Source organism: Magallana gigas, chromosome 7 (genome assembly GCF_963853765.1).
Source record: "Magallana gigas chromosome 7, xbMagGiga1.1, whole genome shotgun sequence".
In the NCBI taxonomy this organism is placed as follows: Eukaryota; Metazoa; Mollusca; class Bivalvia; order Ostreida; family Ostreidae; genus Magallana; species Magallana gigas.
Window position 1 is genome coordinate 43,371,079 of NC_088859.1, and position 14,131 is coordinate 43,385,209.

Below are 14,131 nucleotides of genomic sequence, written 5' to 3' on the forward strand. Positions count from 1 at the left end.
ATGTAATGGTTAGAAAAAATTAATTTCTAGGTGGATATAAAGGGTGCTTTGCTGACTACACAACATCCAAAAGATAAAGAAAGGTTTTGTCGTGAAAAGTATTCATTACAAATCCTTATATAATCAGATATCAGATATCATTCAAAGAAGCAAGGGTAATATCTTACAGAGAATAGCATAAGTATAATAGGAGTATGCAAAAGCTACATTATCTGACTAATTTTTCTGATCGAATATTGGAAATGACCCCCCCCCCCCCCCTCTACTTTGCAAACAGTGTAAAATGTAATTTTATAGATGCATTCACTTCTTGTTGCATTAATTTTATGTTGTTAACGATCAGTTTATTTATCATAGTATCTTATCGTTTCATTTTAAAATTATATTAGGCGCAAAAACATTTTCTCGCTGTTGTCATAGAAACTCGTACACAAAATGAATTACAACTAACAGGAAGTGAGGAAGTGAACAATACGAGCACGTTACCACGAGGAATTAACGAGGCCCAATTACATTAGAATTCCTCACAGAACAATGACAAACGCATTAAGTAGGCACAGATTGCAATTTACATTCCTGCTACATCCTATCTTAGAAAAAAATTCGAAAATAACAAGAGAAAAATTTAGAAACTTAGAATTATAAATTTCAGGTAATCAGACGTTATCTTTTAATAATTATGTATTGGAAGCAAAGTGCTGATCAAGATTCTCGTCGAAAATAATTCTGACTTCTTATTCTTTTTCTTGTTTCAAAAATCTTTGACAGAAAAAAGCTATAAATTGTTTCGATTTTTCAATTATCAAACAATAGAGTCCCATTTCTTCAGTTCCGATCTGGGGCTTCTACCACAAAAGAACAATAAATGTTAACAATTAGGGAGAAGGGTGTGTAGGAAAGAGTTCAATCTTTATGGTGATGGTGAAATTATTTTGTCAATCGTTGTTAATCCTTCTTCCATAATAAAAACATTGGAGCTGGTTTTATGGATTTGATAATTGGTTTAAATGCGATTTAGGTCTATACTGTTTCTTTGTTATGGTATCTTGACAGACTTTTTTTTCCCTTTTCCTCTGTCTTTGATAATAATTTGTAATCAGTGAATTTCTTCCACGCATGGACGAAGGCGTAGTCTTATACAACGTGGCATAGGCAAATGAATTATAGGTCCCTTTGTGTCTTCTAGGATCTCTAAAATCTTTATGAAGTCCATAGTTTTCTGTATAGTTGTGTATTTTTGTGATGGAAAATGATTCATCAATGTAGCTGTCTTCAGAAAAAGTCGGAGACTTTGAAAAGGGGGACACGTTAGATAAAGATAAACTTTAGCAGGCGTTTAATCTTTCGACATGTTGTAGAGGCGACAGACATAAAATCAGCTTAATCGGGCTTTGAAGAATGCAGTTATAAAAGTCGACACCAAAATCCATTTTTTCTCTGATACAGTGGAATCCAAGATCTGCAACAATTACGTGTAATTATTTTTTCTGTATCGCCTATTTATCTTCGGATGTTGTATTTCTTCGCCCACAGTTTGGTCTAATTTTGATTTTCACACCCGGTACGTTCAGCCCCTAGCGATCTTAGTTCATTTCCCATCGACACTTTGGGGGTTTAGCATTCATGTACTCTTAGACTATACACTAAATTCTATGTGTCTAAGATGGGGAGAAAGGTGAAATTGAAGCTTATCTTTAATGGAGCAACTGCTGGCATTGGACTTTGTAAAGAGGTTTTTAAAAGAATTTAAAAATAAAATCAAGCTTTGGAGCTTTCGTAAATCAGCTAAATGTATTCTACGATGGTGACTATAAGGAAGTTATAAATCTAACCATTTTATTTCTAAAAAAAAAAGAAAAAAGAATAATGAATCTTTTATGACGATACGAAGATTGTCATACGATAAGCTCTTTGATGCTTTGAATTTTGATGTCATTTGTGATATGGGTAGATCCTCTAGTCTACTCAGTACAAAACATGCATATTGAGATAGCTCGTATTTTGGTTATTTGAGTGAGGTAAAATGAGTATGTTGACACTTGTTTAATTTTGTTAACCAATCTCAACTGATTCAATTAATTTCGTTTATTCTAGGTGTACACCTCTATTAATGCATTAATAAAACTCCAACAGAATGCAATGCACGTGCGAATTTGACATCGTGAAACGTGCAGTATGTTAAGTTTCGTTTTACGAGGCTATTTTTACAGATTCAAAGCAAGGAATTCATTCCATTAACTTTCGTTTTATCTGATTTTATAAATTAATGTAAAAGTCAAGGAACGAAGTTCACATTTCCTGATCCTATCATTGCTCCGGAAATTGCCAGGACTTTGGCAAAGGTAGGAGACAATGCGGGGTCGCACTAACTAACATAATCTGTCAATATACCTGTATCTTAAATGAATTTCCCTTTTTATTGATAATTTCTGAAATTAAACAAAACCAACATTTAGCGTTCATTAGGAGAGATTACTGTTTCTGCTCAATTTGCCGGAAAAGTCTTGGGTACTTTAACATAAAATCACAGCAAAATTCACTTATCTGGGTCAACCTTCGTTGTACAAGGAAAGGAAAAAAGAAAGTTATAAAAGCCGTGGTTTTATAAGCCTGTGTAATTAGGAAGTTAGATATTTTTAAAACCATCCTTATTTGTAACACTGAAAAGTATTATGTCATAAAAGGAGAATTCAATCAACAAAGTAGCAAGGAAATACAGTTATTTTTTTTTAATTAATGCAACTTCGCTATAAAAATATTCAATTATTGAAAATTGAATGAAAATTGTGGAAGCACAGGAAACCGAAGCCGAACATTCCGGATTCGTTGTGTATTTATTGGTTTTGCTTTTCAAATACAGAACTTGTAAAACTTTGTTTTATTGGTACCCATCGGCAATGTAACCAGGTTTTGGTTAAATATATTCATGCTAACTTTATATAGCTTCAGTAATTTCTATCATCCTTATAGACTTTTTAGTGTACAGGAAAACACGTTATAAAAATACAGGAAGGAGAAAACCCAATATACAGACGAAAAAGAAAAATGGTTATTGAATTAGTGTTATTTTAAATTCTTGTGTAATAAAATATTTTTTTTCAAAGGTTATAACGCAAATTAGATTACATTGTAATATAGCACCTTTCTGTAATTACGCAGGTGTGGTTGGCCTATACTTCACTCAGGAGTCCTACGTATTCAGCCCGGCGGACTCGGTAATAGGACAGGTAATAGCACTACCGAGTATTACCTCACCCCCAGAATGTCACCAGTCCTCGGTGGGGTACCGTATCCGGACCGTCAGTGACGTGGCTATCTCGTTACAAGTCGATCAAAGGGGATGGATACTAGCCAGCTCAACCTATAAAGGTGAGTGCCAATCCTTAATCCCATCATTAACAGAAAGTTACTCACACAATAATGAGTAGCCGTCCCTCACAGCCCCTCCCAAGCATCGTCGGTAAGCCACGGGGAATGCACATCGATTCTCTCTATCATCACAGTGTGTTTGTGGGCTTAAAACCAGGGTTTGCGATGATGTCTTGCCAAAGACCCCGCAGAATTTGTCTTGAGGTACATATCAAGAATTGCCTAAACCTATTGTTCAAATGAAGTTTAACCAAAAATATAGATACTAAGACGAAGCTCATCGTAATTGTCTTATATACTCAAATGACACATGTATACTGTTCTCAATAGCGTCGGGCATGGTTATAACTGATTAAAGTGTTATATATTGTGTAACTTGTATGTGATGCCCACCAGTGAGTGAAAATGAAATTCAATAGTAAAAAAGCAATGAATTTTATGCTCTGCTGTAAAATGTACGTGTGGTGAATGAAAGCAAAAAAAACAGAACGCTTTTCTTCTTAACAATCCTTCAGGAAATGTAAAACGACTGGTTGATTTGCAGACACTGTGATGCATTTTTAATGTCGAAGTTTAAACTACTCGCACTCACTCGCATTGTATTATGACATTCGTTATAATGCTTTGTGGCGGAAAGTTTCAACTGTCTAGAATGGTTTCCACGCAGCTCAAATTAACGCAGTTTCATTGGTTTAATTAATTTCCCAGTAGGCCTCTTGATACAATTGCTGTAATATATCATATATTTTATATTATGTTAGTTTTTAATGGGGATATAAGTCATAAAATCAAAATAGGAAGGTTTTAAGAGAAAGGAGCAAGATCAGTAAGGTGATTAGTTCATACTTAGAACCATTTTAACAGGAGCTTGGACTTTTGGTAGTTGTGTCAAACAGCATTGTGAAGTAGGCCTGTGTATTTCATGGCTGGTCATTCAGCCATGGCTCTTTGAAATTAATAAGATTTGTCTGTCTTTTGAGCAAAGAGTACAAAATTGATGCATATTTCACTTAAAACCAGCGTCATATTCAACTTATTTTGACGCAAGGAAAAGATAGTTACATCTGAAACTGAAAGTCCAAGGTCTTGTTAAAAAGGCTCTAAACTCTCAATAAGAAGATTGATTTTTATGCCAAACGAAACATTTAGGTTTTTATGTCATATTTCTTTCAATGATGTCTAAAATTTTATATAGTTAAACACAAAATCAGTTATATATCTAAATCTACAGTCATTTGTAGCTTTTAAAAAGATATTCTGAAACTGTTGTACATATCATTCATTACAATCTTTCAGCAAATTATCATTTTATATTTACAGTAAACATTTCATTCTAATCAACTTCATGTAAAACAAAACCATTATAAAGTAAGCATCCATAAAACTGACAAAAAACTGTTTAGAATATACTATTATTATAAATGGAATATTCACTTTTGCAAAAACATTCTATAAACATTCATTCAACTTACTCCAACTTTAATTTCATACTGACATGCATATGTCAATTTAAATATTTCTGACGATCATATATCATATATGTTTATTATACTTTCATGTTAAATACTGAAATCTGATTGGTTTAGATGCAGTTGGTAATCCGTTCTATTACCCTCAGCGTTAGCAACACACTTGGCAACGGGTAACACAACGAATTATTACATGCGCGTAAATTATGCGCGTAGGGTTCGCCGTAGAAAACGCTTCATTTCTATATAAAAGAAGTAAAATTTTCTTTATATAACACATTCTAGTCTTTCTTTTCCGATTTTTTAAAAGATTTTGTTTTTTAAAAAAAATGTAAATAGTTTGAAGACGGCTCAAATCTTTGCTAGTCGAACGAGATTGTCTTAACTCCCGGAAAATCGGGCTCATAGCTAGCGAAGATTTAAATAATAATCTGAGCTTACATGACATTAATAATATATTTCATAGTGATTTTTAAATTGTGAACGTTAATTGTTATTCGTTATTTTTCTATTATCTAGGGAAAGGCGACTTCTACTTTAATGTCAGCGCGGAGTGTGGCTCCGGAACCAAACGGGAACGTGCTGACGTCACAGTTAACGTAATGAATGGCGGTACATGTGAACTGCAAAATCTGTCGTCTGCAAACAATTCCAAACTCCGAAGCATAACCAAAGATTTGTGTTTTCAAAAGCAAATTTTCAACTTGTATATCGAGGAGAGAAAAAGAAATGGGGTCGTCGGCTACTTGTCGAAATGTGTTCAGAATATTTCTGGGAACGGAGTTCAAAGATTTTATGCCATTGGTAGGTTAACATTACAGTATAAGGCAAGCTATATATAGGAGCAATATTAAAGTGGTTGATTAGTCTATATTTTTTACCTGACGCTTTGAAGATATTGATTTTTCAATGTAATTAATATTCTCCAGAGTGTTGCGATAAGTGTACCAAGTGCAAATGAGAGAGAGAAAAACTGAAATGAGCACTAAATGCTCTCGACATCGTATTTAATTACTTAATGAATTCCATGTCTCTTGATTAATGCTTTATATAGAAATCTAAAATAGCACTATTACATGCATTTGATTTTAATCTCACAAAGGACATAATTCGATACGTTCGTTTTACCCAATTGTTAAGGAACATTCGCACAAGTCCGATTAAAGAAACAAAAAAGAAATACGCCAGTTATGACGTTTGTTGCTCAATTAGGAATCTTTTTTTATTGACCATTGGAAATATAGAAATATTGCTTGAATGAATTCCATCCTTATTTCATATTTTAAAAAACCTAGTCAATGTCATGTCACAATGTCAAACAAACACATACATGTATTTCAAAGTAAACAATTCCTATTAATGCAGAAAAAACATTGTTATATGCTTTGCAGCTTCAGATATCTTTCTCATCGACAATGTGACATCGGAAATTCGTCTACTCCGAGATTTAGACCGGGAACAGGATACAGACATGATCAAACTTGATGTCAAATGTGACATTAACTTTATGAAGAAAGACATCAACTATGTGAATGAGGGCATGATAAATGTACACGTGGCAGACGTTAACGATAACCCGCCAATGTTTCACAACACGTTGACACAGCAGATAAACGCGGGAAAATTGGTGAGTGTTATTGTGCGGATGTGCGCCTTCCTTTCTACGTCTGCCATTTTCCTCAAAACTGGCGTGCATTCATGCAGTGTTTGACAATAAAGAATAAACATTGACTGAAAACAGTTTAATTAACATCGGTAACTGTCATTCTTTAAACATTAGCTCTTTTGAAAATATACAGCAAATGTTTGCACTAGAATATTGTTCTTAGTTGAAGCAAATACGTCTCAAAACTGGTATGTCCGAGCCAAATTAATGTTATATAAAAGTAAATATTCATTTATCGAATACTATGAATAATGATTGAAGCTTGATGACATATGCATGTTTAACAAATGAAATTCCTACATTTGTTTGAAAACAAATTAGTTTTGGTGTAGAGAAATCACAGGTTAACCTGCAGAAATCCGACTAGAAGTATGGGAGTTGAGTGAAATCGGGCAATAATTTTAAAGGCCGCAGAAGAAGATGTATAGAAATCGAAAACTAAGCAAATTTTAATAAAACCTTGATCTGCTTTTCAAATATGTCGGCGACACTCTGCTCAGGTGTCGTGTCAACATCTTGTGTATCAAATACCTTGTTTGTTTGAAGCATTTTTAAAGCATTATGAGATTATGAGTCATAAATTAAAACACCATGAACGAAAACAGTGACAGAATTCCACGTATATCCATAATTTGCACATTCAACAGTATGTTCATTAATCTGAAATAAAATCACTAGCACTCTCAAATATTTGAAATACAGAATACATGTACTAGTAGTATATTTTGACAAGTCTTCCACACGCTTGCTGACAGTCGGTATATATTTCGTATTTAGAACAATTTTAATTTCGACCCAGTTTTCACAAACAAAGCGGTCTTTCATGATCATAAATCGGTGTCAAATTCTATAAAATGGTAGTTATAAGGACAGATTGTTGGTACGAATCCGTTGTCCCTGATCCTTTGGTAAATAGAATGGTTCCTTGTTCAAAAAACGATTTTTGATATAGACTACTCACTTTTTATTAGAGATTATGAACATTGTAATTCCCTTGACATGAAGGCCTTAATTTTGTGATGGTATATTGCGACGGAATTTCGTATGATGTGGGTATTTTAGAAGAGGTGTCTCTAACTTTTTAAGCAGTTTGCCTCCCACTTTTAATCATAAAAACTAAGTGAAATTATCAAAATAACCGAGTGAATTACTGAATATCATAGTAATTGATAATCATTAAATGAAGTAAGAAATTATCGGTTGTGTGTTTTTTACTGTACAACATTCAGTTAGAAAGACTATGAATATTGGTTTAAAATGTATGGTCGTGCTGCAATGATGTATTCTTCAATTCTTTTATTTTTTTTTCATAGAAAGAAGTAGAAGAGGTTATTGTCGATAAAGATACCCAGGATTTTTCCAAACATGAAATCAAAGTTCTGGAAGGTCAGGAATTCTGTCACCCCCTCCCCATGTACTGCTTCAAAGTGAAACCCGAGAAAACCATCTGTAATTGTTTCCACATCGTCTGTCGACTTGGTAAGTGGCTCCTGTTAATGCTATCTCATAATATGTTTACTGTTTGGATCCATTGAGACAGCTTTGATAGTGTCATTTGAACCAGTTATTTAGACCTTAATATTCACTTAATTGCTGTCATCGCTTTTTAGCCATCTCACTGCTTGACTTTGGTTAACTATATGTATGTTTGGCGCGGCGTCAATGTGAGATACCTAAGTATTTCCGTGTTGTTTGGTGCCATGTCATGATGCTGACTTCCTGTTTCTAAGAGGTGCATTGACTCGGCTACTGTGTCATTTCATCTCCGTTTCCCTCAACTGACTTTGAAGTGCGAGTTCAAACCAAAAACGTTTATACTAAGTCATTTAGTACTATAGCTAAATTTTCATATTTATTCATCTGCATTAGGAGTGTTTAAAAAAATTATTGATACAGTGGCGTGCGAAAATGAGATCTTTTCCCATATTGTTTTTCATTAAAATTTCACGTCTACTAGTTTTTAAACTATCATCAATGAAATATAAAAATACAATAGAAACTTTCTTGAATGTTTTATCACTATCATTGTGATTTTATGATTTGGTTTTTGAGATAAAGCATGCAATTTTTGGGAATTGTGTGATATCAATTTCTTATAAATGGGACAATTATTTTGATTAGTTTAGTTTAATAAAATATCAGCTATCAGATCATCACTGCGATTTTCTTCTTAAAATTAAAATATAAAAAAAATCAAATAAAAAATCACCCGCAGTCTTATAATGATGTCGATATCTGTTGACTCAATCGCAACTTCTCGGGCCTTTCCTGCAGAGACCCGAGATGTTGCGAGTGCTGCTTACTGTCCAGTCGAGAGAGAACAAATTATTCTAATTGTCCTAGCAATTTTTTATATTATGAGGCATCTATTGGGCGTTGTCATCCTGGTAAACCACAGGTACCTGACGTTATGTTTTTCTCATGCATAATTATATGTAAAAAATATATACCCTCTTCCTTTTAATTCGTAAAACGTTTCACAATGATTGTTATAGAGTACCTTTATATGTCTGTGTTATGTCGGACATTCCTATAGCATAACATTCACCCTCACATTACGGCCATGTTGACCAACACACTTTGGAAAATATGCTGAAGTTCTTAAAAACAGGTTTAATTTGTAGTAAATTTTGTACTTTTTTATTCAGAAAAATTACTCTAATCTACATATCATCATTGATTTCATACACCACTGAATACGTCATTTTCTATTAATTTCTGACACTGTGAAGGCCTTCCGTACTTTTTGTCTGTCGATTACATCAGAATGGAGACTTCTTTTTATTGTTCTTGGAGATAATTTTCAGGGGGAGGTGAGGGGGGGGGGGGGATTGACAGGCTTGACATCAACATTTGCATACAGACTGGCTTTGTTGTCAATTCTTTCTCACTGTGTCAATCCAGATCAAATAACCGCTCTCATCAACATAAGCAATGAGAAGGAACTTACATTTGAATTGGAGTTGTTTTATTTTGCTTTGAACATTCCTACATGTAAAACAGGTGTTTGTGACGTACATTCATTGTCACTCTCTGGCTTAACGGACCTCGATCTTCCATATACTGCCCGTCTAGAACAAAACTCACCATATATATATATATATATATATATATATATATATATATATATATATATATATATATATATATATATATATATAAAACCAGGCATTTAGTTTTTTCCCCACACGTTTGGAAAATTTGGATTTTTTTAATTTTTGGCCCTGCCCATGAAGCCCTAAGGGTGGTAGGGTTATAAATTTTAAAATTTAGACTCCAATTTGGTAACAATTGGCCATGTAGTTTTCAACAAGTAAAAAATGAAAAATTGTTAACAAACGACGCACTACGACAGACGACGACCAATTGCAATAGGTCACCTGAGTAACCTTACACAGGAGTTATTTCTACTGCATAAGACAAGCTGGTTTAACTTTTATACACTGGAAACTGTGATACATGTATACATGTAGGTTACATTCATTTCCAATACAGTGTAGGACAATTCTATCAAAAGACTTAGCTTCAGAATCTGCATGTGATGACAAAGCATATTATTATACTTTCATGTTAAATACTGAAATCTGATTGGTTTAGACGCAGTTGGTAATCCGTTCTATTACCCCCAGCGTTAGCAACACACTTGGCAACTGGTAACATAACGAATTGTTACATGCGCGTAAATTATGCGCGTACGGTTCGCCGTAAAATTCACTTCATTTCTATATAAAAGCAGTAAAATTTTCTTTCAAAATAAGACATTCAGTATAATAAAATAAATAGTGCCTGTTTGGGAGGGTAACTGTTGAAATTGACACCCCTCGAAAACCAGTGTCAACCTCCGCTTCGCGTCGGTTGACAATGGTTTTCTCGGGGTGTCAATTGCAACAGTTACCCTCCCAAACAGGCACTATTTATATATTGTTATACTTTCATGTTAAATACTGAAATCTGATTGGTCAAGACGCAGTTAATAATATTTACTATTACCCTCAGCGTTAGCAACGCACTTGGCAACGGGTAACATTAAAAAATGTTACATGCGCGAAAATTATGCGCGTACGGTTCGCTGTAGAATTCACGTTATTCCTATATAAAAGCAGAAAAATTTTCTTAAAAATTTTAAAAAGACATTCAGTATAACAAAATAAATAGTGCCTGTTTGGGAGGATAACAGTTGAAATTGACACCCCTCGAAAACCATTGTCAACCTCCGCTTCGCGTCGGTTGACAATGGTTTTCTCGGTGTGTCAATTTCAACTGTTACCCTCCCAAACAGGCACTATTTATATAATATGACCGTTAAGTTCAAGAAGTCTATTACCTTATCATCTATCAGCTGATTCAGCCCTCGGTATCAAAATATTACCCAACATCAAGATGCAGCATGCAATTTGAGATAAAACGCGGTTGTCATAAAACGTGTCTGCGATGTGGGTGAAAAAGTCGTAAAATAATAAGGATTAAGAAAAATAGCAATGAATACGAGGAAATTGATACGTTCATCGACAATTCGATATGCCTAGCTATTGGACAAACTTCAATAGAAGATCAATCTGTTATTTGCTGTTCTCTTTACTCTCTTTTCTTTGCAGAAGTCAATATTACCCGCCCAGAAAACGAGAAAAACGACATTGATCACAAATGTTTAGTGCAAGTGCGTGATCCAGCCATGCTTCTTATGTCGGACAATCCTAACAACGCAGTAAGTGGAGCGAGAATCTTAAGAAACATCAACTTTGTTATAAAACCAAAAAACCCAAAAAGTCAATCGGTTTTTTTGTTTAATCTGTTTCGATGGAAGTCTAGACGCAATGTAATTAATGATGAGGAAGTACTCTCTATGAAACGTACATTTCATTTTTTAATTTTATGTATTCAATCAGTGTTTACTATCTATTCAAGATATACAGTGTATTACTATCATTCATTGTGGATGAGTGTGTGTGTGTGTGTTTTCTCTGTTTCTTTTCCTTTCTTTATTTTAAAGACGGAAAGGTTATAAAGCACCTACACAGATTCGTGTAGACCAATGTAAAACCGCGGCAAAATTCAATTCCGGGGTTTTGTAGCTATATAGAAATGTTGTTTACTATTATGCATGATAAAGTAACAAAAAAGTATAAGTACATTATACTGTACATGCGCGGATCCAGAAATTTTTTTCAGGGGGGGGGGGGGAGTCCGAAGGATAATGGTGTTTGTTTGGGGGGGGGGGGCGGGGTCCGAGGTATATTTGCGATAATTATTCTATATAAATTTATCCGCGTAAAATCGCGAGAAGCACATCTTGCGGAATATTCAAATCTTACTTTTATTTTTCTGACATATGTAAACCATATGACACTATGATAAAAATTCAGCATTCACGAGAATATGTTTTGGCGATTTGATGGAAAACGGCTGAATCAAAGAATCAAGTACTCGCGTAAAAATAGGCAATTCCCTACAGTATGCACAAAATTAAATTTTCGAAAATGTATTTTTTCATCCAAAATTGCATGTTTATCATGCCTATTTGACTTAAATACTTCTTATCAATTATGATATCTATCATAATCAAGTAAGAAGATGGGTGGATAAGGCGTGTAAAATGCCCATACGCGGTCGGACAGGCTACTGAAAAATTAACGTATCAATAAATCTGAGGGTTTTTTTTTTTAGTCATTGAAAACAATATATATTTAACGAATCATTGATTTTTAACCTGTAGGTATGTTCAATACTTGGAATATGTTGACTCAAACAGGCGTGTACGTATCAAAACCTGCAAATACTGTCGTTTTTTATAACTTCAGGGCATTTTCTTTTATAGAGTGGGTCTGTGCTCCATATTTTTCTCATAGTCTAATTAAGGTTTATTGGAAAACAAACCGATTTCAATCAACAAAAACGTGGAGAGATGACCCACTCTACATTAAAAATATCATTTTGTATCCCAACAATTGAACATTTTGAAAAAATAATACAAGTCCGGTAGTTCGTGGCCTTAGTCACACATAATATTTAAAAAGCCCACTTTGTTGTATCTGAAATGGCTCAGTGGTTAGAGCACCTGGCATAAGCTAACCTTATGTATCTAGGGTTTTTATGTTACGGGTTCGATACCACCAAAATTTTCAACAATATTTTTTTTCTTATTTTTTGTTAAATACATTAAAAACTGACTATAGTTAGAAATTTTGCTTTTTGAAAGATTTAGTATAATATATTTAAATAGATTTAATTGGGGAAAAATAAATTCAAAATTGTATTTCACTACTAAACCGAATGGGCATTTGCGCCATCTTATTCCCCCATCTTCTTTCTGCTGATTTGAAAAAATATTTCAGGGTGTAGTGAGCCACCTTAAAATACAGTTCGGCAAGATTTCTACGCTAGTACAGAGTCATTTTCCTGCCAAAGGTCGACGAGAAGAAACCGAACTTAAAGAGCTCATAACATTACTAATGATTATATTTTAAAGTTTTTATATTTATCATTCTGGCAAAAAAGCATTATAAAAAAATTGTATCATATTTCTGCCATCCATGCAGAGCTTCATGTCTTTCAAGCACATGCTGGTGTGTATACAGTACTTACCACGGACGTTAAGAACTATTATACAATTATTTAATGCTTGAGCAGTCGATAGACCCGAATATTTTTCCCGAGGTGCAGGGAACAGCTCAGTATGATCTATTGCCCGAGGCCAACGGCCTAGGGCAATAGATCATACTGAGCTGTTCCCTGCACCAAGGGAAAAAATTAGGGTCTATTGACTGTTCAGGCATTAAATAATTGTTTTATTACCTAATTCCGTTTTTAGTATTTTGTGTTCACAATTATAAATTACAGAAGGTTTTCATACCATTATGCATTCATGTCAATGTTAATTAATACCAAGATAACCTAAAAGATAAATGATTATTTTAAGAACAATAATAAAATAAACATAATAAAGTTATCTTTGAATCTTGTAGCAATTTCACTTTTTCTAAAATTCGTTGCCGGTCCAATAGATCGCAGTCTATTGACCGGCGGTCCAATAGGTCGCAGTCTATTGACCGGCGGTCTAATAGATCGCAGTCTATTGACCGGCAATTCAATAGATCACTTTCAAAAATTCAATAGATCACTTTCAAACCTGAATACACTTATAGACGAAAATATTTAATCTGTAATGAAACAACAAAATCCCTTTGATTAGGTGTTTTTTATATATATATATATATATATATATATATATATATATATATATATATATATATATATATATATATATATATATATATATATATATATATATATATATATATTCTGAACAAGTTCGATCAGTGTTTATACACGTGTAACCATTGACATACATGTATAATAAAACGGACTATGTTTTAACTTCGAGATCAACTGAGCACAGTGAAAATTTAAGTACATTGTAATTTAAAAGTCGGATATATTGGAAATTGGGTAACGCCTATGTATTCTCGTTGCATATATTTTATGCGTTAACTAGCAGATTCCAAAATGAAATAAGCCCACATGTGACACATGATACCTGTTCTGAGTGAAAAAGGTCTAAAAATGATTGCATTACGTGACAAATAATAGATGGGAGAATCAGATAACAAGAAGTTAACAACCAAGCTGT

At 33.7% G+C, this 14,131-nt stretch overlaps 1 protein-coding gene across 4 annotated transcripts in view; it reads left to right on the forward strand.

The window, feature by feature from the left end:
• The window catches only part of LOC105330510 (proto-oncogene tyrosine-protein kinase receptor Ret), a 31,668-nt gene that overhangs the window by 4,667 nt on the left and 12,870 nt on the right, over positions 1-14,131 (forward strand). For all 4 annotated transcript variants that reach the window (XM_034458724.2, XM_034458722.2, XM_034458721.2 and 1 more), the window contains exons 2-6: positions 3,160-3,369; positions 5,358-5,642; positions 6,230-6,465; positions 7,818-7,983; positions 11,100-11,209. In XM_034458724.2, the coding sequence (XP_034314615.2) occupies positions 3,160-3,369; positions 5,358-5,642; positions 6,230-6,465; positions 7,818-7,983; positions 11,100-11,209 (1,007 nt within the window). The remainder of the gene's footprint in view (positions 1-3,159; positions 3,370-5,357; positions 5,643-6,229; positions 6,466-7,817; positions 7,984-11,099; positions 11,210-14,131) is intronic.